Raw genomic sequence first — 22,600 nt, forward strand, 5'->3', positions numbered from 1 at the left:
GGTCAGGCCTCTTAAACTGAAAACCTGCATATGTATTACTGTACATATGTAGGCTTATCAATTAAGAGAACTTGGGTGCTTGCCGAATAGTATTTCACTGTAGTCTTGAGATCTCGTTCCAATTTAAAGCCCATTGGAGGTGTATGTGTGGCTACAATTATCAGCCAGATCATCTTGTTCTACAACAATTCTACAATTCACTTAGCAGACGCTTTTATCCAAAGCGACGTACATCAGAGAGTAGGTACAACACTAATCCATTCATACACCACCACTGAAGCAGCGGGAGTAATGTGGGGTTAAGTGTCTTTCCCAAGGACACATCAGACATGTTGCTCAGCTGGGGATTGAACGCTTGACCTTCCGGTTGGGAGGTGACGACTCTACCAACTGAGCCACAGCCGCCCCACAGCTGCTCCTTGTTAGACCGCACTTGCCAACACCATGACCAAAACGTTCACGGGAGGTGTTTTTTGTGAGAATCTTGTTCAGTCATCCAGCTGTCAAGATGCAGAGTAACAATTGAGTTGTTCTGGAGGCCTACACTGGCCCAACACCTCATTTACACACTAATGTTTTTTTTCTTCTTTTAATTTACCTAATGTTGGAGAGCAGGCTGTGTCATAATGTTCAAGTAAAGACATTGGACCATAATACTCAACATTAAAAGATTATTTGCTTTAAGGACTTAAAGTGTATTTCCACCTCATTCAGTCAATCCACCTTATTATTGTGAATATACATATTATACTTTAGTTTTTCATGAAGGCACTGTCCTTTGTCCCTTTGCCCAAGGGCACTCAGTCAGGTCCAGACCCCACAGTTGCCACCTGTGAAACTCGATCTTCTCTCTGTGGGGTGAGACAGTGGGTGTAAATCACTGGCAATGCTTTCCCACATTAGCACAGTGCCAGCTGACCAGTATGAAACCAGTACTGTCATCCAAGATGGATGTACCTCCCACTTCCACCAGTTAGAATCATACACGAGACACTATAGTTGGTGTTCCTAATGATTTCGAATTCTATACCACAACAATAGATTTACTGCTGACAACTGACTTCTCTGCTCTTTACCACATTAGAGGTCCAATCATCCATGGACATTTTAATGATACATCATCAATCTCCATAAAGCTTCTGAGCACCATGACATTGAATATAATGGTGTTAGGGAAGTGTTTTTTGTTTCCTCTGCGCCATCTCCTGCTGTCTTCTTACTCCATCTTTGAGAGCTGACAGTCACACCTGCTTTCCTGAGGGGCCCTTACAGCAGCTGGAGAACAAACACCTTGCCTTCCTGTGGCTTAACAAGGCTGTAGTATACATTTGTCAGTCTGCACACATGGATGTGCTCTTTATGGAGTGCACGTAAAGATTTAAGTTCATTTTACATCTCTTATCATTTCTTTATTATCACTAATTTATTACACCTAATTTTTGTTGTAATTATACAAATCTTTATCTTTCTTTAAACATGTTTTTACGATCAAACGTTAATTAAAACACCCTAGAAAGAAATATGTGTCCAAAAACTTTGCAATGCTAAGGTCCTGCATTGTAAAGTCAAGAATCCTGAGAAGATGAGCTCTAAATATACATTTTGAAATAAAAGCCTTCGTGTTTGGTGCCAAGGGAGGTGCTGGAATCAAGTCAGAGTCATGGAATTTCTAAACTTAACTTTTTTCTGTCTTTTTTTCAGATGGTGAGCTGTATGCTGGGGTCTATGTTGACTTCATGGGAACAGACTCTGCCGTTTTCCGTACTTTGGGAACAAAGACGGCCATGCGGACAGATCAGTACAACTCCAGATGGTTAAATGGTAAATGTTCTTTGAAGCCTATAAGTGATGAATTAGGACTTCATGCAGAGTGTTAAGCTCTTCTATGTTATTTTTCAATCAACTAAAGCTAAAATGTAATGTTTGCATATGTTTAGAATCCTTCAACAAGTGATAAACAGGAAAGGCTCACAGTTTATACGATTTCAGCCAAATGTTTCCCCAAATTCATTCTGGGCCGAAACATCTCATCACCTCTTTTCTCCACAGACCCCACTTTCATCCATGTCCACCTGATCCCAGACAGTGCAGAGAGAAATGACGACAAGCTGTATTTCTTCTTCCGGGAGAAGTCCTCTGAGATGGGTCAGACTCCTGTGACCCAGTCCCGTATAGGACGCATCTGCCTGGTGTGTAAACAGTGAGATGATTTGTTTTTGGTTTTATGCTAAATAAAAAAGAAAGCCTGTATAGATATTAAGAACAGGCTGGGGACTACCAATGAGAGCGTTTGAATATTTACAGGCACAGAAGCAGTATTTGGCCAACGCTGATGTGCTGGAATCCACATGGGTCTTTAACCTTCTTGTCTACAATGCATGCCTCTGTCTGTAAGGGTGCCCTATGACTTCTGACCCTGTGATCCTCTGACCTCTTCTCCCTGCTGGTCCTTAAACACGTTTTTGTGTACATGATAGCGGACAACTCACTGCCTTTAAAATAAAGTCCTTCTCAGTTTAACTTACATTTTCTGCATGCACTAGAAAAAAATGAGCAGAGATAAAAAAAACACATAACAACAAATGTCTCTGGGAGCTTTTGGTGCTTCTTATAGTGTTTATATGGGGCTAGTGTAATTATAGGTGTTCCCTTATGGGTTTGCGTGAATGTTTGAGCCTTAGATTCAGTGCAAGAGCACGGGTATAAGTGAGAAAATGCGCTATACGTGTGCTAGTTGCCTCAGCTGTTTGCCATTGTATTTATTTGAGGGGGTCAGGCGCTGACCCGGCACACAAACACTCATCCCCCTTTGCAGTGTGCTCTGCTGCAGCCTCCAGAGAACCAGTGCTGTTATTCTTACTTGGCCACACATCTGGACACTCTTACTGCCATTCTCTACACCCCGCACACCTCTAACGGCACGCTCAGATGTTTACTGTAATGACAGTGGAAATGATGCAAACTTTTTTTCTGCTCCTGACCTGGGATCCATCAAAATTGCACAAAGAATGTGAAGGCTTTGTCACTCATTTGTAAGAGATAGATGCTGATTATGGCAGAGGATTTGAAAGAAATAACTGGTCTTACCTCTTTTTAACTGGGATAGATTCTGGCCTTGCTCCACCACAGATGGAAGTCTAAATAGGAGGAGTCAGTGTTTACAATCTCACCCCCCCCCCCCTCCCATTTTAGCTTCCTGGCTTTGCAAACCAATATGTACTGTATAGTGTGTGTGGGTGGCTCCACCTGGGTTTGTTTTCAGTAGGAAGACAGAGAAAGATGTGAGTTTAAGTGATTGATGTAGAAACTGCTCTGTATCCCCACCCTCTCAAGTGCAGAATGACGATGGAGGCCACTGCTGTCTGGTGAACAAGTGGAGCACCTTCCTGAAGGCCAGGCTCATCTGCTCGGTTCCGGGTGCTGACGGCATGGAGACGCACTTTGATGAGCTTCGTGAGTACAAAGACCTTGTAATTATGCTGTGATTTTTCCCCCACTATTTACAGTTAAAGTGGTGAGCCGTAGGTCACCTGGTGTGGGTAGGGGCTTCATAGACATCCCTGTCAATCAAACATGTTGGTAGCCTTGTGATGTCTGTTCTTCTGTGTTTGTCTTTTCTTTTTCTTTTTCTGTGGGTAGTGTGTCAAGCTGCTCTGCCAAAGTACATCCCACACATATAGGTTCAAAATAAAAGATACATTTATTAATTTGAATTATAAATTAAAGACATATTTCTTGTATGCACATGAGAAGCTTATATCTATTTGATGGTTCTGATAATGACTATGGAACGGCAACATTTATTTAACTTACAATTACCACTTTTATCAAAACTTATTAAATGACCTTCCATCCTGTGGAAGCATTCCCATTGGCCAACTTTTGTTTCACCCCGATTTTTGAAAGAAACTTAAGCTCCACTGTGTTTAGTTAATCATTTTGACAGTTCGTATCAAATGGCAAAGAAAAAGACAAAAGACAGGGCTTGATTTATTTCAGACTTGTTCTTTTTCAGATCGCTGTCATTTATGATCACATCTGAAATATTAACCAGAGAACAGTCCACTGCAGCACCTGCCAATAGCGTACTTGTGTAAACACACACCAGAGCTCAATCCTTGGCCCATATGGCAGCCCACTCCCACCATATGGCCAATACAGCATACTATAATGGAAATGACACATATAATCCCACAACTGTAGTTGTCATTTTATTTCAGTTTGTCTGAAACAAAAGTGTCTCTTTTTTGTGTGTGTAAAGAGGGAGGCCTGATGACAGGCAGGTTAGATCACCGAGTAGGAATGGGTGTTTCTGTTTACCTAGCTATTGAGTTGATTTTAGTACTATAATTGTTGCATCTTATGACATTAAAAGACACACACACTCTGAGGCCTTTTTACCTGTGCAGCCACTTTAATGATTTTAAAGAAATCCAAAGTAGGTCAGCAATTGGGTGTACAGCTCAGTCTGTATTGGTCAGGAGTGGGTTAATATAAGGAAACACTGCAGATTGGTTCTGTGGAAGAGCTGGACAGTTATCGTCTATGGTGCTGATGTTTTTTACGGGCATTACCTGAAGAGGATTTACATGTGTTCTGAGACAGGTCGGAGAATGACCAAGGACAGGCATGTGAGAGTACACAATCCCATAGAGTAGGAAAGACTGCACATATCAATTTGCAGAGCAGCCAACCTGCCAAGGACTCCTGGAGGGGATAGTAAATTGGATACGATTAAATTTCATGCTTTTGGCTTTACATTTATTGTATTGAATGTTTATTCAGCTCTGTCGCTGGAGTGTTTGATTTGAATAAGGTTTTAGAATTTCACAAGGGCAATTACTGTAAATCTTTTACTATTGCTCATTGAATAAGGCTCCCCAAAGGAAACTCTGGATATTAGGAGATTTATGGACATTTGATTTCTTAGATAATTGGGGAGACTTGGACCACTTTCAGGACTGTGCATTCCATATGAAGCTACAACCAGGAGAACCAGGAGATATGTAGGTTCATTTAGGCAGAGGGAATGGTCTGGTTGCATCCAAAGGAAATAAGATTACAATTTCAGAATATTTTAGGATGAGTAATTAACAGATTGCATGGTTTGTTTGATACAACTATTAAAACATAGTATGCCAGGGGGCGCTGGTAGCGCGGTGGTTGGTGTGCGCGCCCTGTGTATGGAGGCCATGGTCCTCCAAGCGGGCGGCCCAGGATCGAATCCAACCTGTGGCTTCTTTCCCGCGTGTCATTCCCTACTCTCTCTCCCTGATTTCTGACTCTATCCGCTATCCTATCTCTCCATTAAAGGCACAAAAAGACCAAAAATGAGTCTTTTAAATAAAAAATAAAAAAGCATAGTCAGCCGGGAAGCTAGTACAAACTCAAGGAAGTCCAACACCCAGCTAATAAATAACCTGGCCAACCTCCTGCATACCACAAGTTGTTTTTTTCTACCTGTTAGATAAGTTAGCATGCTCACTTTGGACTTACAATGTTGTGCTTTTGCCAGTTTTTATGACAATAGCTAGGCTAATTCGCTGCTATGCTTATGCTGATTACACCTTAATGTTTACTGTACAAACATGGGAGTGGTAACAATCCTCTCAATAGTCTCTTGGTAAGAAGCTCATAATCATAGTTCCCAATATACCATATTATTTAGAATTCAGTTGGCTACATGCAGTAATCAGGCACTGTAGATGAAGACAGCACAGTGGAAGACTGTTTCAGGCCAGCACAAGTTCAGAAAGATCATTTAGCCACGCTTGAGTGAGAAGTTCCTTAAACTTTTCCCCCTTTTTTAAGAGTTTTAATAAAACAACTCTGCAAGTTATTACTAAGAACTTTGTTGAAATGTCTGGACCAGCTGTGTTCCTGGCATGGTTGTCCTATGCAGAAAGACATTATGGCAAAGCACGCCTGAGACCTGGGGAGTTTTTACAGTTGGAATATGCAACAGCTATTGGCTCGGCACTTACAACATATACCTAATTTAGCCACAATGATTTAAAAGACAACATTAAAATGTTTTTTTTTTTTTCACTCATTAGTAAAAATAGAAAAATAGAAAAGAAATTCTGCACTTGAGTTGTGAAACACTTAAGAAAAAGTATATAATAAATAGGCTGAGAAAAGCCAAATGGAGAAAACAGTTAAGTGGATAAACGTACAGGCAAGGAAAGGGAAAAAATGATGATCAAGTAGATTGTTTTCTTTTTGTTAAGAAAATTGCTTGTATGACAGCTGGGATTTCATTGCCTAATTTATAAAGGAAGTACAGTTGTGAAATCTAGATCCTTTTCTAACTGTTAACAGTATTATTAACACACAAAATCCCCCGGAGAAGTCATCCCAGCCCCATATGTTTTATTGCTAATCATAAGATGTTTTTTTTCCAAGGTAACCCTGAAGGCTCAATCTGTTTTTAGCCATGTGGTACCTATACCTTTGTTTCAGCTTTTGCTTGTCTGTGTATACACAAACTTCTTGCGTGCAGTCGTCTATTTCTGCAGTACAGCAGATGTATGTCATGACAAGGATCATGTGTTGTGCGACACCCTTGACAGCCCATTGCACTGCATCCATGCAAACCCATGACCGTTCCACTGCTGTGGCAGCTGTGGAAGATGGCTTGGTGTTCTTTATGTGTATGGGTGGATTCTGGAGTGAGTTATCCACTGGGAAAAATTGACAATTTTCCTGCTATCTGTTTCAGGTATAAGCTTCAGGCTTAAGACTGCTGCTGAATTTGCAACCATTTCTCCCTTCAGTCGGGTTGGAAGCACATTCTCTGTTTCACGCTGAAGGCCGTTGTCCTATTGTTGGTAGTGAACCTGTCTCCTGGGACTAGTATTTAGGTCAGGTACCAAACAGGAGAAAGACTTATCACCCATCGCATGTTTAGCTTTTCTTTATTTGTTGCTTTGTACCTTTGCTAAGTATAAAAGGATAGTCTAAATGCGGCTGTGTCCACTGTCAGAGTCCTGTAGGAACGAGTGTGACCATCTGTGATTTAGAGACCTTAAAAATCTGGTTAATACTATATGATGCTGTTGTCCCTTAGGGAGAAAAGAGATATTTCCTTTCCCTGAAAGACAAATACATGGGGAAAGAATCCCACCACATCGTGCTTAAATTGTCTGTCTCCTCAGGAGCCGTCTCAAGTGGTTCAGGAATCACATTGTTTCAGTCTGGGCTGTAGAAAAACAGACAGTTTATGTTCCCTCCTCTGCTGTTAAATATCTTTCCTTGGTGCCGGGCTTAAACTGCTTTGTTGTGGATGGTTCAGTGATAGGGCCTGACAAGTTTCAGTTTCTGTGTTAGAGCAAAGTGGTTTGGCGTATTTCGTTAATGAGATATCTACATGCATGAGACATTCATGCCACCTTAAGGGTGGAATTTAATTGTTGTGTTGTGCCATTGAGTCAGATTTTTAATAGTTTCATTACATATTGTGACAAAATACCTAAAATATAAATATATATCGAACAAATTAGACATCATCTTTTTCGTTGGTGCAATAGTTATCTGCATCACAACAGGTCCCAATTGGTTTATTTTCCACAGCCAGTGGAGTGGTGGGTTCCATGTGTTTCCAACAAAGATGAAGGTTCAGCTCTTTTGTTTGTGCATCACTTCTTCCAGCGAGGTGTAGCCTAAAGGTCTCTCTGGTTAAGAGTTTAGCATTGGCTGAAAGCTGTGTAAATATTAGTAAAGTAGAGTGCTTTTGCTGTGGAGCGTGATGGTTCCTTCACCCGTTAAGTTTGCACTGACGTGATTTTTCTCTTTTCTCTTACAGGAGATGTTTACATACAGCCAACACAGGACACAAAAAATCCTGTGATTTATGGAGTCTTCTCTGTCTCTGGGTCAGTGAACGATAAATAATACAGTTTATCCACAACACCTGCCATAGGCTTTATTTAGGGATAAATGGCCAGAGTTGGCTGATTCTTTTCATATTTTGTCATACATTTTCTTAACCTTTTTTTCAACATTGACTTTCTCTTTATAGCTCTGTCTTCAAAGGCTCAGCAGTTTGTGTCTACTCCATGGCTGACATCCGCATGGTATTCAATGGACCCTTTGCCCACAAGGAGGGTCCAAATTACCAGTGGGTGGCTTACACTGGGAAGATCCCCTACCCCCGACCAGGCACAGTGAGTTTCCTGTCTACACTGACCCACACATGAAGCCATAGCAAGCTAGCATAACAGCAACTTCCTTCTGACTTAAACCTCAAGTAGAAACCATCTGAACAAGTTAAGCATAACTACTGCAGACAGGCTCTTAAAGATGCGTTACTTATTTGATTATGTCCAATTTCTTCCTCTCATAATTCTCCTGTTTCTCTTTTAGTGCCCTGGAGGTACATTCACCCCCAACATGAAGTCCACCAAGGACTATCCAGATGAAGTGATTAACTTTATGAGGAATCACCCTGCCATGTACAATGCTGTGTACCCAATACACAAGCGCCCCCTAGTGGTGCGTACCAATGTGGATTATGAGTTCACCACCATCACTGTGGACCAAGTTGCGGCTGCAGATGGAAACTATGAAGTACTCTTCTTAGGAACTGGTGAGTGTGTTTTGTTGAATCGAAATGTGTTTGAATATGAAAGAAGTAAGTTTGGCTACTTATAAAGTCATTACAGCTTTCTTGAGGTTATTTTTAAGAACCTTATGTGCAAAAGAAGTCTGGCTGAACCCATGAACCCTTTACACTAGATTCAGAATGGTGAATAACAGTGTCAGTGGGAAGTTGAGTAATGGACCAAAAAATCCCCCCGTGGAAATAAATCCCATGTAAGTGGGGGGCTTGTCTCCCCTGTAATCATTTATCATTAAGAGAAAAGAATTCTTGCCTTTTGTGCTTGGGTGGAAGTTTAACCAATCAAAGGGTTTGTACCTTGCCCTATTCACATGAAGTAAACAACAGGAGATTTGTACCTGGAGGGCAGTGGTGGATCAACAGCGGGAGAGAGGAAAGACACAGGGGGTAAGAAGAAGAAAGGCGGGGGGGTACAGTCAGTGTATCCATCACCTTAATCCTGCCCACTGGTGCAAAAGAGATTATCTATTTGTTTTCTTGCGTCAGCCTTTAATCAGGCCTCAGTAAGACAGCAGCAGCCACCCAGAGTGTGCAGCCCTTACTTGTTGCATATGACGCCCATACCCCAGCTTCATTGCTCATCTGTGCATTCTGGGGAGGGGACTAATGGGTTTGTGTGTGATGGAGGCCACTATGGAGGAATGTGTGTCCTTTCAGCTGCTGTCAGAGGCTGCCATTCATTGCAATTGAAGGCTCAGTGCAGAAAACATAATAAATCTCAGGTGTCTTACTAACAAGACTGCCTTACACTTTACTGAAATCAAACATGCTAGCCAGGGAAAGCCAGAAAGCCAGAGTGTGACAGAAGAAATGTATCATTGGGGTGGCAGCACCAAGTGAAACAGAGGTTCATTTCATTGTGCTAAGGTCAAACTAAAGAGAAAACATATAAACAGGGCAAAGAGTACAGTGGAGCCTGTTGATACAAGGATTATCCTTTGTGGGTGGTTGCTGAGATAATAAAATGAGAATTCACATGGCTGTGCATGGGCAGCGGGGTGTGAGGTTGCAGGTATGTAGCTGATGTGTGCGTTGTGCTTCACAGACAAGGGAACAGTGCAGAAAGTCATTGTTCTGCCCAGAGATGACCTGCAGACTGAGGAGCTGGTCTTGGAGGAGGTAGAGGTTTTCAAGGTGAGCTTTTCCTTGATTCATTTTTTCCCTATTAAACTTTATTGGTCTATTATATTTTATCTTACCTTCTTTGCACTTGAATCCTTGACTTTTGTTTTTCTTGCCACTTTGTCATAATTAGCTCACTCATTTGTACACACTGTACATGTCCATCTGATTAAACTCTGTACTCACACAAAATTATTTTCTTTCAAGGTCCCGACCCCGATTACAACAATGAAGATCTCATCTAAAAGAGTATGTATTTCAGTGCATCTACCTGTCTTATTCCATGATGAAAAGAGGAAACAATTTCATCTTCCAAGGAAAGCGAATGCAAAATTATTGCTGTTTGAAAAGGTTACAAGCTTCTTGTACGCAGCTGTGCTTATTGCTGCTTCCCCTCATAGCACATAGAACCAGTAAGAGGGAGACAATGATGAGAGAAATATGAAAAAGACACTAAAGGTTTAGTGCTGCCTTTCAGTGTGATTCAAATCCTTGTGCTTTTCTTCATTCTGTTACATCATCCCTCGGACAGAGAGGTTGCATTACATGCAGCCTGCCAAAGTGACAAATTTCTAACAGCTGATCATAAAATTATGATGGCGACCTGAGAGAGCTGAGCTGAATATTATGCCAGATGATCCAGAGCCTGCTGTTTCAGCAGAGCGTGGAACCAGATTTTACACTTATCTCATTACACCCACCTGGGACTGTGGAGCCTTGGAGCTTCCAGGAGTTTGACTTGACTTGCATTTTCAGATGCTGATGTCTTACAAATATGACTCTGTAGATTTTTTGGGTTATGTAGATTTTTTTTCAATTAATTCACCCATTAAAACACACAATATATAAAATTTCACATCTTGGAATTTACTTATTAAAATGTCAATAATGAGCATAATTTCCTTGAAATATCAGGCTCTGCTCAGGGTAGCTGTTCATAAAAAAACTTAAAATGTTTTGTCTATTCCTTATTTAGAAGTCTATATTAAAGGTGCACTAGTATGTAGATTTGGTAGTGAAATTTGAAAGTTGGAGAAGTTCTATGCTATATTTTCTGAACTTACTACACAAACTTTATTTTAAAAAATGGTCACTGGAACACTGTTTGGAGCTTAAAAAAAAATCTACCAGGAGCGTTATGGTTTCACTGTTGTGGACCCCTCACCATAACTTTTTATTTTATCTTCAAACAATGTTACAGGGACCACATTTTCCTCTGAGGGTAGTTTGTGTATAGAATTGTAAACATATACCACAGAATCTGTGCACTTCTCCAACTTTCAAATTTCTCTACCAAAACCACATCGTGCACCTTTAAATGGTTACCAAGTGGCCAAAATCATCACTATTTCCCATTGTCTTTACTTTCAACAGCAACAGCTATATGTGTCATCTACGTTGGGGCTGACCCAGCTGGCTCTTCACCGCTGTGATGTGTACGGGGAGGCCTGCGCGGACTGCTGTCTGGCCAGAGACCCTTACTGTGCCTGGGATGGCAAGTCGTGCTCTCGTTACTCTTCCTCGCAGAAGAGGTGAGCACTGGCAGCACTGATAGCATGAGCTGCATTCATTTCTCAACTAACTGACTGTCTTAACTGGTGTGTTGACTGATGCTCACAGAAAACGGCCTGGATGGCTGAATGGCTATTCGAATGGCATTGTATCTTTTTATGATATTCAAATGATCATGGTGTTTGGGTTATCTGTTGTTGACAGCTCCCTTACTAATCATATTCTTGTGATATTAGGAGATTAACCAGTAAATGATATAAATTCCCAATCTCTGTGATTGATCATGATTTCATAATCGGGTGGAGGATGATCCTAAGAATCATTTGTGTGTGATACTTGAATGGCTATGTATTGTTGGATGGCTTTGTTTGGCTTGCAGTTGCTTTATGCTTTTTTTCTCTCCTTATTCGGCAATACTGGTCTGACCCGTTTAGACGGAGCCGGCGACAGGATGTTAAGTACGGGAACCCCATCCGCCAATGCAGAGGCTTTAACTCTAATGGTAAGTTGCCCATTCTTCAACCTCTGCTGCTTTTATTGCTGTATTTCTTTTTTAATGCATAGAGAAGGTTAAAAAATAATGATTCATCCTTTTGCTATCCTATTGCTGCTCTAGGCAGCTCACGGTTTTCATTGTAATGGACAGTAGTTAGTAGATTAGTTTAGGCTGGCAGCTTTATAGTAATCAGAAAAAGTATCACAATGAGGACTTGGATTTGCCACAACTGAGATTCTGGTCCTGCGAAGTTCATGGTAATGAGTGTTTTGGTGGCCACTGAAATCCCTCTCTCCCTGCTTTACAGCCAACAAGAACACTCTGGAGATGGTGCAGTACGGGGTGGAGGGGAGCAGTACGTTCCTGGAGTGTCAGGCCCGCTCTCCGCATGCTGTCATCAAATGGCATCTGCAGAGAGATAACAGTGACCGCAGGAAAGAGGTGAGCCAATACAGTGTGTCTTTCTCAAACATTTGGATTGTTCAACAATCTAATAATTGTTGAGGGAACTTTGCTCAAACATTTAAAATTCCTGAAGCATGAACTGACTTGAACTTTCCTGCACTACACAACTCGACTTTTTCATTTCATTTTCTTATTTTGTTGTCATAGAAAGAGGGGGATTTATATGCAGTAGCATTTGTAAAATGACCTATGTAATCAGTTTTAGATTTACATAGTTTTTATGTTAACTTGATTAAGGGAAAAACTCTGATTGATGTCTGATTTCTTACACAGACCTCAGATTGTCCTCAGGCCCAAGGGAAGGACACATAAAGCAGAGCTGTGACCAAGCCTTATGCTATGATAGACTGTATAACCCTGAGTCACTAGTAAAAGTTTTATTGTGAAGCTATGTAGTGTTGCTGCTTTTCTTTTATGGACTATGCTGTTGGATGCTCGCTTTATCCACAGGCAGAGCATACTTTGCTGAAGCTTCAAATTCTGATCTTAAAAAGCTGGCGTCCCCTGATCACATTCTGTTGTAGATTAATATAGAAAAAGGAAATAAAAGACTAACACCTACTATTGCTATTTATTATAGTCAAATTGATTGTCATAATCCACTGGCAAAAGAGCTGGATTTTGAAATTTCACATATTATGCAAAATACACTTTTTGCATAATATTGCAACATATTAGTGTTTCTTCCAACACTAATATGTGTTCCTGGTCCGTCTACAAACCCCCCAGTTATGAGAAAAGTCCATCCTCTCCGTCTTTTGCCTGATCTACTTTTTTAGAAAATGTGTGCTCAATCTGGCCATTTGGAGATTTCTCCTTCATGACATCACAAAGGGCAGTTACTCCTCCCACAGCGGTCAGGTGGTGTTTGTTCTATCCTCTGAGTCTCCCTTCTCTCCGGAATAAACTGGGCTTGGGAGAAAGCCCAAGCCGTCCAAGTCCTTCCAGAGAGGGGCGTGGTCAGACACAGCTCACTTGCATTTAAAGCTACAGACACAGAAACAGCCTGTTCTGAACAGGGCTGAAATAGTTAATAGGCATGATCAAATACAGCATCAGAGTGGATTTTTAACAAGAATCTTCAAAGACATGTTTTGGGGACTTCTGAGACTTGATTTAAATTGTTGAAAAGGAGTATATTACATGACCTTTAACAAAAAAACATTTCTGTTATTACCTTTATTTTCTTGTTACTATGTGGAATTTTTTTAATCTCGTGAATCAATATTTTGCATTTTGATACATTTATTTTCTTTATTTTTTCTCTTGACTGTTTCCATTTGTGCACAACATTTAATTACATCTTTGAGATGTGTGCCATTTCTTATTTTAGTTTCTAATGCATTGTTATTCATTCTGTCTCCACAGATGCGTTCTGACGGTAGGATTTTGAAGACAGAGCAGGGTCTACTCCTGCGCTCTCTGCAGCCCTCTGACTCTGGCATGTACCAGTGTACAGCCACCGAAAAGAACTTCAAACACACGCTGGTAAAGCTGCAGCTCGTAGTGCTGTCCAGTCGGGCTGTCAACAATGTGCTTGTGGAGGGTGTAGGAGGGCTGCCGTCTGCCCTACAGTCCTCCAGCACCCAGTGGACCCCCAGCTCAGGCCAGTACAAGGACCTGCTGACCATCCTGAGCCAGCCAGAGATGAGCCTGATCAATCAGTACTGCCAGGACTACTGGCAGTTTGGAGACCCACTGATGGGCGCCCTCAAGGCCAAAGACCTGAAGGAGCTCAAGGAGCAGAAGAAGCCCCGCAACCGCCGGCATCATGGGGAGGAGGAAGAGGACGAGGAGCAGGAGGAGTTAGAGACATGAGGAGCCCAGCTTTTGTGTCATAATCATCCTCAGCCACCACCACCCCCCACCCTGTGAAAACTGGGAGAGACTCATTCAGAGTAGCAACGTGAAAATATCCACAATTCCCCAAAAAAGCAAACTGAGAAAAAAAGAGGCTTACAAACAAATCCCCACACACTTCCTCTCAAGCAGTAAGATATATGAAACACAGTATTTATTGTAGGTTGTATATAGTCTGATTCTGTGGATTTCTTTGTACTTAAAGAAAAAAACATGCTCTTTGTGTATAGGTACCCGTGGGGCAAATATTATTGTTATAATGGATGTTGTTAATTTTATTGTTGCTGTTACTGTCATTACAAAACTCATTGTCATAGTCAAATGACCTCTGCGACTGTTAAGAATGTGTTATCAGGCATGTAAGCTGTTAGAAGCGAGCTCTGAGAAGCTCTCTATTACAGGAAGATGAGTAGTTGACGAGAGGTGATGGGATCTCTGTTGTTTCTTCTTTACTTTGACTCGATGCCAGGACTTTTTTTTTTTCATTTCTGGACACTCCAGGATTGCCTGTGATGTTACCTCCATGTGGCTGCATGACAGAGACTTGATATTATGAGGGGACCATAGACACATGGTCCCATTTATAAACGGGAAATGAGCTTTCCTCCATTGGAACCCAGACAGTAAGATGACTGTTTAAATGTATTTTGACTGGTGTAACTGGGCCTTCTAATAGAAAACTGGTGGTGCTGTCCTTTAATTTTTCTTCTCTGCCCCTCTTGATTGTGAGGTTGACGTTAAAATGTGGACATTCTCAATTGTACTCTTCATTGAGTAATATGTAGGTTCATCTGGCTATTAGACTCAAGTTTAGGGAAGACTAGATAACTGTAGTTTGAAACATTTACATCAAAGGAAAGTAAGCATCCGATCTTTTTCTATGAAACATATAAAGACATAAAACATGTTTTTTTCTTCAGATTAACCATTGTTCGAACTGAGGTTGAGGTGCAATAAATGGTCATGGTTTTGTATAAAGGGCATTATTCTTTTATTTTTAAGGGACGTTGGCCCAGGCCAAATCTAATAAGCACATAGCGAGTTGATTTCTGTAAACAAAAAATAAGGTAAAAGAGATGCCAGATCAGGCAGCAATTATTAGCTCTAAGCACACAAGGCATATTTTGCTCTTTCTTCCTATGACCTTCATATGTGGATAAATCATATTCCCCCTTTACACAGAGCATTGTAACAATGTTGTGACATTAACCAAAATATTGGGAAGCTGGCTTTCATTGTGTGCATGAACCTGTATTTGTACTGTAATTCTGTTAAGAAACTGTGTGGTCTTTTTTTTTTTCATCTCTATGGGTGTACAGTTTGGTCTCCAAGGGACATTTTGAGTGCAGGGGAAAATCAGCAAGACAAGTGCTTTAAATATGTCTTCAATTAAAATTTCCTCTGTTAGTGGCACCACAAGATACACTTTTTCATTTTCTTTCAATACATTAGCTATGAATAGAAATTAACTGATGTGATCATTACTGATCATGTGGAAAGTATCATTTTAAAAATACAAAAGCATGATGTTGTAGAAGACGAGTTATTAAAGGTGAGTTAGAGGTTTTTTTATTTTTTATTTTTATACCCAACTTCTCATTCAACAACCTATACGTTCAAAAACTGATTTGTCAGGAATTAAATTTAAAAGCATTGTAAAAAAAAAAAAAAAAAAAAAAAAAAAAAAGAGATTATAAAAACAGCTGAAACAGTTTACATTTTAAAGGCTTTCAAATCACCTTGTCTAGCATGTCCACATCCTGTATAAACCTGCTTTGAAAGCTTCTGGGAAAATGCATCCATAATTAATACAGGGGAACAACTGTCTGTCCACAGCTAATACAAGCAAAAATGCAAAGAAAGGTTGTACAATTTGTTAGTATTTTTTAAATATGTGTCAGTAGTTTTGAGTGTTTTGTTTGTTTTGTATTTTTGCATCATCTTCTTTGAGGAAAAAAAAAGAAAAAACACTAAATGCACAGAGGTGATTTTATTGTTATGACTTGTGTAAATTGCTCTATCTCCCTTCTCCATTGTTGTTGCTGACTAATAAATTAAAAGCTCTATATTTTATAAGAACGGAATGCTCCCCATCCCCCCTTCATTGTGATTGGCTTGATATCTGATGTTGTCCATGTTCTGCCCAGAGCCATCTGGATCCCTGGAATAAAGTTGTAACTGTTCAAGAGACATATGTGCACATTTCTGTAAAATATATTCATTGAATTTGTGTTGTGAAAAATGAAACTTTACAAGGTAAAACATCTCCAGTCAGAAGACGCCGGAGGAGATTTTCCACTAAATTTGTGACAGAAATTTGCTGCCTCTTAATAGGTATGGATTATGTAAGTAAGGTAAGTCTGTTATCCCCTATTGGTTATTTAATTCAGAGAAAGCATTCAGTGCTTTAAAGTTCATTAACCCACATTTTAAGATCTATAGATGATCACCTGTGGGAGATTGGAATGGGTTGTTATGGACATTTCTCAAGTTTACCTGAGGCAGAGTCTCGGCATCTTAAAATAACCATAAACTATCAGCTACAGAACTGTGCCACTTTCATTTTTACATGAAAAACAGTCCTATTGATTTAAATCTAAGAAAACTTGCTTTACTTACTTTTTGTGCTACAGAAAGGGATAAATTGATTGCATAATAAATGATCGGGAATGTGTAATGGAAGTTCATGAAAGTAAGTCTAGCGCACAGCACTGCAGGGAAACAATTTGTCGTCTGGTCAGAAGAGAGCGCTTCAGTCAAGCCCATCAGGGTTTCTACACCTCATTAAATCCCTGACGGCTGAGCTGACCCCTGATCACCCAAGTGACTCACATTCTCCTTCAACAATCTAGGTCAGCTGCAAAGTGGCAGAGAAGAACAGAGGAAGGGTAGGAAAAAATCCATTGGATGAGAGCAGAAGGGAGGTACTTACAGGATAAGAATGTTAGAAGATAAAGTTAGGGGGTTTAAGTCCAATTTATCTGGATCTGCATAAAAAATTAATAGATACTCGATAATACTTATTGATACATCAGCTGAAACCAATCAGTTCACTTCTTCTATCTTTAAGCGTGCAAAAGACTGCATGACCTGAATGACCATTTCCTGCTCCTGAACAAACCAAACTGAAGTTTCTGTTAATCATCTTGGTATTCAGGATACCGGAAAGATGGACTATTGATCAGGATTTAACGTCTAATTGCAAAGCTAATGCTTTCCCCTATAACATTGCAGTATCAACCCTGTAGAGCACTGCACTTGCAGAATGCAGGCTTACTTTTAGTGCATAAAAGTCTTCAGTATGAGAGGAAGTACAGTAGCATGTAGGTTGCAGCTTTCACTACACAGTAGCAGCAGGTGGTTGGGCTTGACATTAGGGGAGTGAACTAAAAAAAACTCCAAAACACACCAGAAGCCAGAAATGGTTGATGGTTAGGCTTCAACCCAACCTGTAAAAAACATTTATGCTACAGAAACATTGAAAACAGAAAGGGAAGCAGACACAGTCTCTGCTTAAAATATTTTTTTAAAGTTTATGGGCTGGTGCAACCTTTTATTACACTCAGCTCCTGTATTTTCCTCTCTCTATATTATTTTAGTGTTGATGTTAATTTAATGTGTTTTACTTACACTGCATCCACCAGGGTTTTTGCTTGTCTTGAAGGATCCTGTATGAAGTTGTTACACATCTGCAAGTGGCCCTCTGCTTCACATCTTATTATCAATTATCCTTTTGTCATCATCATTGTCATTATAATTGCTGATAAAAGACATTTCCTACTGTTATCAAAGGCATTTATTCACATATTGAATTGAATGTATTAATTCAATGTATTTATTTGACAGGGATGATGCAACATAACACAGCTCCATACACAGCATGAAACTGATTTGTTGCACATGTTATAGCTATTGAGTAATAGCTAACTCAATTTTCTCTAGCAAGTCCCTATTATCTGTTGTTATTTTTGCGTCTGTCTGTATGTGTCTTTCTTTCAATTCTCCCCCCTATTCCACCGTCTCTGCCCCACCTGTTGCTGACCATCGCTGTTCACCAGGTTTCTATTTGTACGTAAGAATTCCTTGTCAAAAGCTTGCTCATGGTGAAATATTGTTGAATGGACTCTATCTATATGTTGCCCTTTTCTAGCCTTTTACACTCAAAGCACTTTTACCCTACATGACACTTTCACACAATTCACACTCCATTCACACACAGATGGCAGAGGGATTAGCTCATCTTAATTATACACATTCATAGGTTTATGTTTATGTCATTGGAAGCAGTTTGGTGTTCAGTGTCTTGGGCCCAAGCACACTTCAACATGTGGTCTGCAACGAGTGGGGATAAGAACACCAACTTTCCAATTGAGCGACGACCAACTGTGCCATAGCTGTGCCACGTTGTAAATAACAATACAGAGTTAAAAGAGTTCACATACTCTTAGAGTAAAGATAGCCTATCAGTTCTGAGATTCCTTTTGATGTTATTTCAGTGCTGTAAAAGTAAAAAGTAAAAAATGATTGCTTGATTAATTGTCAGACTCGTAACCCAGTCAAATAAAACCAAACACAAAGGTTTTATAAAAGCATTGCTACACCACTCTTGGCTGTTTGATGATAAGATATTTTCATTTACGGAAACTATTCATAAATCATCAGATCAAGGCTGTTATTTGTTTCTAATACATATTGTTTTTCTTCCATATGAAAAGTATTCCAGGTGACAGGATTGATTTTCTCATCATTGTAGCAGAGATGAAGTTTTTTTTTTTTTTTTTTTTAAATGGACAAAAAGAGAGCTCGAAAGAGAGGTTAGCAGTGTGCAGAAACTTGGCCAACCACAGAGTGATGTGGACGAGCCCCTCGAGTTGTCTCTTTTCTATATTTCTCCAGTTCTCTATTCTGACTATCTGGAAACAAAATATCTCCCTTGTGCTTAAAAAGAGAATTTACAAATTGAGAAACTACCATCAGAAATGTTTTACAGAATTGTATGATGCAACACACTTAGCACCCTCAAACCAAAAAAATTAAAAAGGTATCCATATCAGCTTCACTCTATTATCGATCAATTCATCAGTCAATGTTTATTTGTAAAGTGCAAATATATTTCAAATGTTATTTCAAGACACTAGAAGAGCTGTACTCTTTGTTAAATATACTCTGTTATATTTATAATATCACCCCTGCTGGTTCATAATACATACAATTTTATTATAATACACACAGGCAATCATTAAAAACATGTTGGATTCTTCTTTTTTTTAATTGCATGAACAAATTAAAAGAAAATCTCTTCATTATTCATTCTGTTTTGTTTTTCTTGTCTTAGACCCTGGTTTTGGGGATCCAAAAATATGCTCTCTTTGTAAAATGTATGACAGAAAGTCCATCTGACAATGATTACTTTTTCTCCTCAATTTAGTCCTGATGACATAATTGGAAACCTATATGAGAGCATGTCTGGAGACACCATTTTCTCCAGCGTTTGTTTGTTTCTGAAAAACGCAGACAATAGGTCAAATGGTCTGGACAACATCACAGGACATATAGGCCTACCAGGCTCAGATGGCATCTCGTCCCCTTTTCATCCCTCCACATAGACAGATCTCTGTTCTCTTTGGTTATCAGATCTATTCCAAGGAGCAGCAGAGTCGGGACGGGGGTTTCATGAATTGAGGACAACAATATTCAAGGTCAGCCTCCCACGCTGTAACTGTTCACATTATGTCTGTATCATCTCGGCATCACTTCAAATCCATCCACCTCCGCCTCTGAATCAGACACTGGCTCTAAACCAAGAGGCTGATCCACATTTTAGAAATTCTAAACTACCCACAACCAATGTTAACCTATCATAATCTGATCAGACAGTTCTGTAGCCCATTCTTCACAACACAGTGGAACATTATCTCCAGAGCGGCATATCACATGACATAAAGCCATGTCATTGGCATCACTAACATCATTATATTCACTTTTTCAAAGGGAAATCCAACTCTGTCTTATCGTTGCGCCTGATCTGGTGCTGGGTGACTCAGAAGCGGTGGTGGCTTTCTGTGACTATCTGCTCCGTCTCTCTCACAGCCTGACACTTACTGCATTGTTGGAGTAGAAGTGGAAAGCTTGGCATGCAATGAAACTTGTTCTGTGTTCATAGGCTTATTTCTTTAGATCAACAGACTCAACCACATTAACAAACTAAACTCAGTCAACATAAAGCATGATGGGCTATTAATTGATTTGGCCTGGCCTGGGACTTTCCACAAGCTGGGTTAAACAGTTCTGGATATTTCATTTGGTGTATCACATTATATTCTGCTCTTGATAAACTCCCAGTTCTCACATTGTCAGTCCTCCTCATGCTCTTGCCATGTGCAGATGAGATTCTGGGGCATGTGGAATAGTCATTGTCGTCCCCCAGAGTCTTCCAAAGCAATGCTGTGAAAAAGAATGAGCAACACTGCTCTCTGCTGCTCCTACATGCTTCAACAGGAGTCCTGTTTAAAGCTGCATAACATGCTGTCAACCAGCAGATGGCAGGATGCAGCAGCGTCTGCTTGTACTGAATAGACAGTGAGCATGTCTATTTGAAGTGTGCAATATAAAAAGGCCCATAAGAATATTATTTTTGACAGTTTGTATTATGTTATATAGCCTTCTAGTTTGCTCAATAGAGCAATAATGCTCTGAAATGTAGAAACTCTAAATCCAATGTACGTCAAAATACAGAATTATTTTGAGCAAATTTATGTATTTACATCATGTGCTGGAAACACATAAACTGAATCCTAAAAATGTGTGTGTAATATTTTATTGTTGTATCTTGTTGAATTTGGTATTTTTGGTATTTGATTCCAAATATAAGGAATGGGCCTATTTTGAAAGGGTCACAAGATATTTTTGAGGGTCATATTTTGTAGTGCTAGAAACAACAAAAACAATATATTGTTACTCAGATATATATGATGTACACAAAGATAACTTCATCTCTTTGGATAAAAGTAACCTTCTGAGAAGTTAAGACAAAAAGAAGTCTCTTTGGTCAAACTGCTCACAGTTCAGATATTTAAAAAAATGTTAACAGTGGCCTTAATTACTTGTTAGTAAGCCAATAGTATGATTAGGAGCTGCTCACTTAATGTCAAATATTGCTTCTTGTTTTATGTGTGAAACCATAAATCTATATTGTAGCTGCCAAGATATCTTACAAATAAATGCAGTGGAGAGAGATTACAGTTTGTCACTACATAATATGAAGAGAAAACGAAGATTTGAGCAAATATTTTGATGACTTTTAACTAGAAATAGGTTCAATTCACAAAATGTAAAGTTTAATATGTTTAACTTCACTTATATAGGCCCATTTTTATATTATGCAGGTAAACCTCAGTTAGCAACATGATTGAACAACATTTAACCAAAAAAAGAGATTAGTATCTATTTGTCTAATGTAACTCAGGGGATATCCAGCAAGTATCATCATTATCAAATTTCATGAAATCTGGTATTTGGTATACAGTATATCCGATATGTATTTTAAAAACCTTTGTATAGTAGTATATAATAATACATTGTTCCTAATATTAACCTCATTGACAAGCAAGTCTCATTTTAGAACACTTTATTACAGTAGATTGATTTTGCCATTGATGCCCCCTTCCAAATATTGGTAGAGCTCTGTTTAAAACGGCTGCTGACATTGATTGAAGTTTATTACTGAAGGCTTTGCAACATTGTAGGGTTGTGTTTGACCTCACTGGCAAGCAGTAAGCTGAGGCAGCAAAGCCATACAGGGAGTTATTGAGATTGATTGCTTTATAATGTCTTCATGCCAACAAAATCAATACAACACATCACATCCATCCATCACCATCATATTTCTTCACCTTTTGTCATCATCTTGATCTAAGACCTGATAGAGTTACCTCAAAGATGGAAACATCAATGGAGTGTAAGAATGTAAGAAAACGCAATCCACACTCTGCTGTAACTGTTATAGTATGTATATTTATGTTCAGTTTCTCCCAGAGGTAGCCTAGTTTGGTATTCAATGTTATATTCATGTTTCCTCTTAGCAAGGACTGACCCTGATTGATAGCCATTCATCTCTATGTTGCTGGAAGTGAAAAACAAAAAAGCTGACACTTATCTCACCCTACCTTTTACAAAGAAGTCACCTAATAGCACAGAGACAGATATAGGATCCCCCAGAGCCCCGAGAATGTAAAGATGGCTGTTATACGTTGTAACATGTGCATGAAAAGAGAAACTCTCCCAGGAGGAACACATTGAATCTCCCAGAGGACCCTAAAAAGCGAGTTCCCTTCGTTATTATCCAGACGCCAAATAGCACTGCTGGGATTTTTTCAAACTCAAATTCACACACCACGAGGATGGGTGCTAAGCGTGTGCTAATGGAGCGCGTGTAACACAGATGCTCAGCTTCATGTTAGGGTGGAAGCAGAGTGCTATGACACAGTCGATTTCGCTATCCTCCACATGTATAATGTAATTTTTGT

General features: G+C 39.6%; 1 protein-coding gene across 2 annotated transcripts in view; it reads left to right on the forward strand.

Moving 5' to 3' along the window:
* Nucleotides 1–16,265, forward strand: part of sema3fb (sema domain, immunoglobulin domain (Ig), short basic domain, secreted, (semaphorin) 3Fb) — a 56,544-nt gene extending 40,279 nt beyond the window's left edge. For both annotated transcript variants that reach the window (XM_065954987.1, XM_065954988.1), the window contains 12 exons: nucleotides 1,702–1,821; nucleotides 2,050–2,189; nucleotides 3,339–3,453; nucleotides 7,805–7,874; nucleotides 8,021–8,165; nucleotides 8,365–8,587; nucleotides 9,666–9,754; nucleotides 9,950–9,991; nucleotides 11,117–11,274; nucleotides 11,689–11,756; nucleotides 12,058–12,191; nucleotides 13,584–16,265. In XM_065954987.1, the coding sequence (XP_065811059.1) occupies nucleotides 1,702–1,821; nucleotides 2,050–2,189; nucleotides 3,339–3,453; nucleotides 7,805–7,874; nucleotides 8,021–8,165; nucleotides 8,365–8,587; nucleotides 9,666–9,754; nucleotides 9,950–9,991; nucleotides 11,117–11,274; nucleotides 11,689–11,756; nucleotides 12,058–12,191; nucleotides 13,584–14,033 (1,754 nt within the window). In that variant the 3' untranslated portion in view covers nucleotides 14,034–16,265. The remainder of the gene's footprint in view (nucleotides 1–1,701; nucleotides 1,822–2,049; nucleotides 2,190–3,338; nucleotides 3,454–7,804; nucleotides 7,875–8,020; nucleotides 8,166–8,364; nucleotides 8,588–9,665; nucleotides 9,755–9,949; nucleotides 9,992–11,116; nucleotides 11,275–11,688; nucleotides 11,757–12,057; nucleotides 12,192–13,583) is intronic.
* Nucleotides 16,266–22,600: the final 6,335 nt, after the last annotated feature.

The sequence above is a fragment of the Labrus bergylta genome, chromosome 5 (assembly GCF_963930695.1).
Source record: "Labrus bergylta chromosome 5, fLabBer1.1, whole genome shotgun sequence".
Taxonomy (NCBI): Eukaryota; Metazoa; Chordata; class Actinopteri; order Labriformes; family Labridae; genus Labrus; species Labrus bergylta.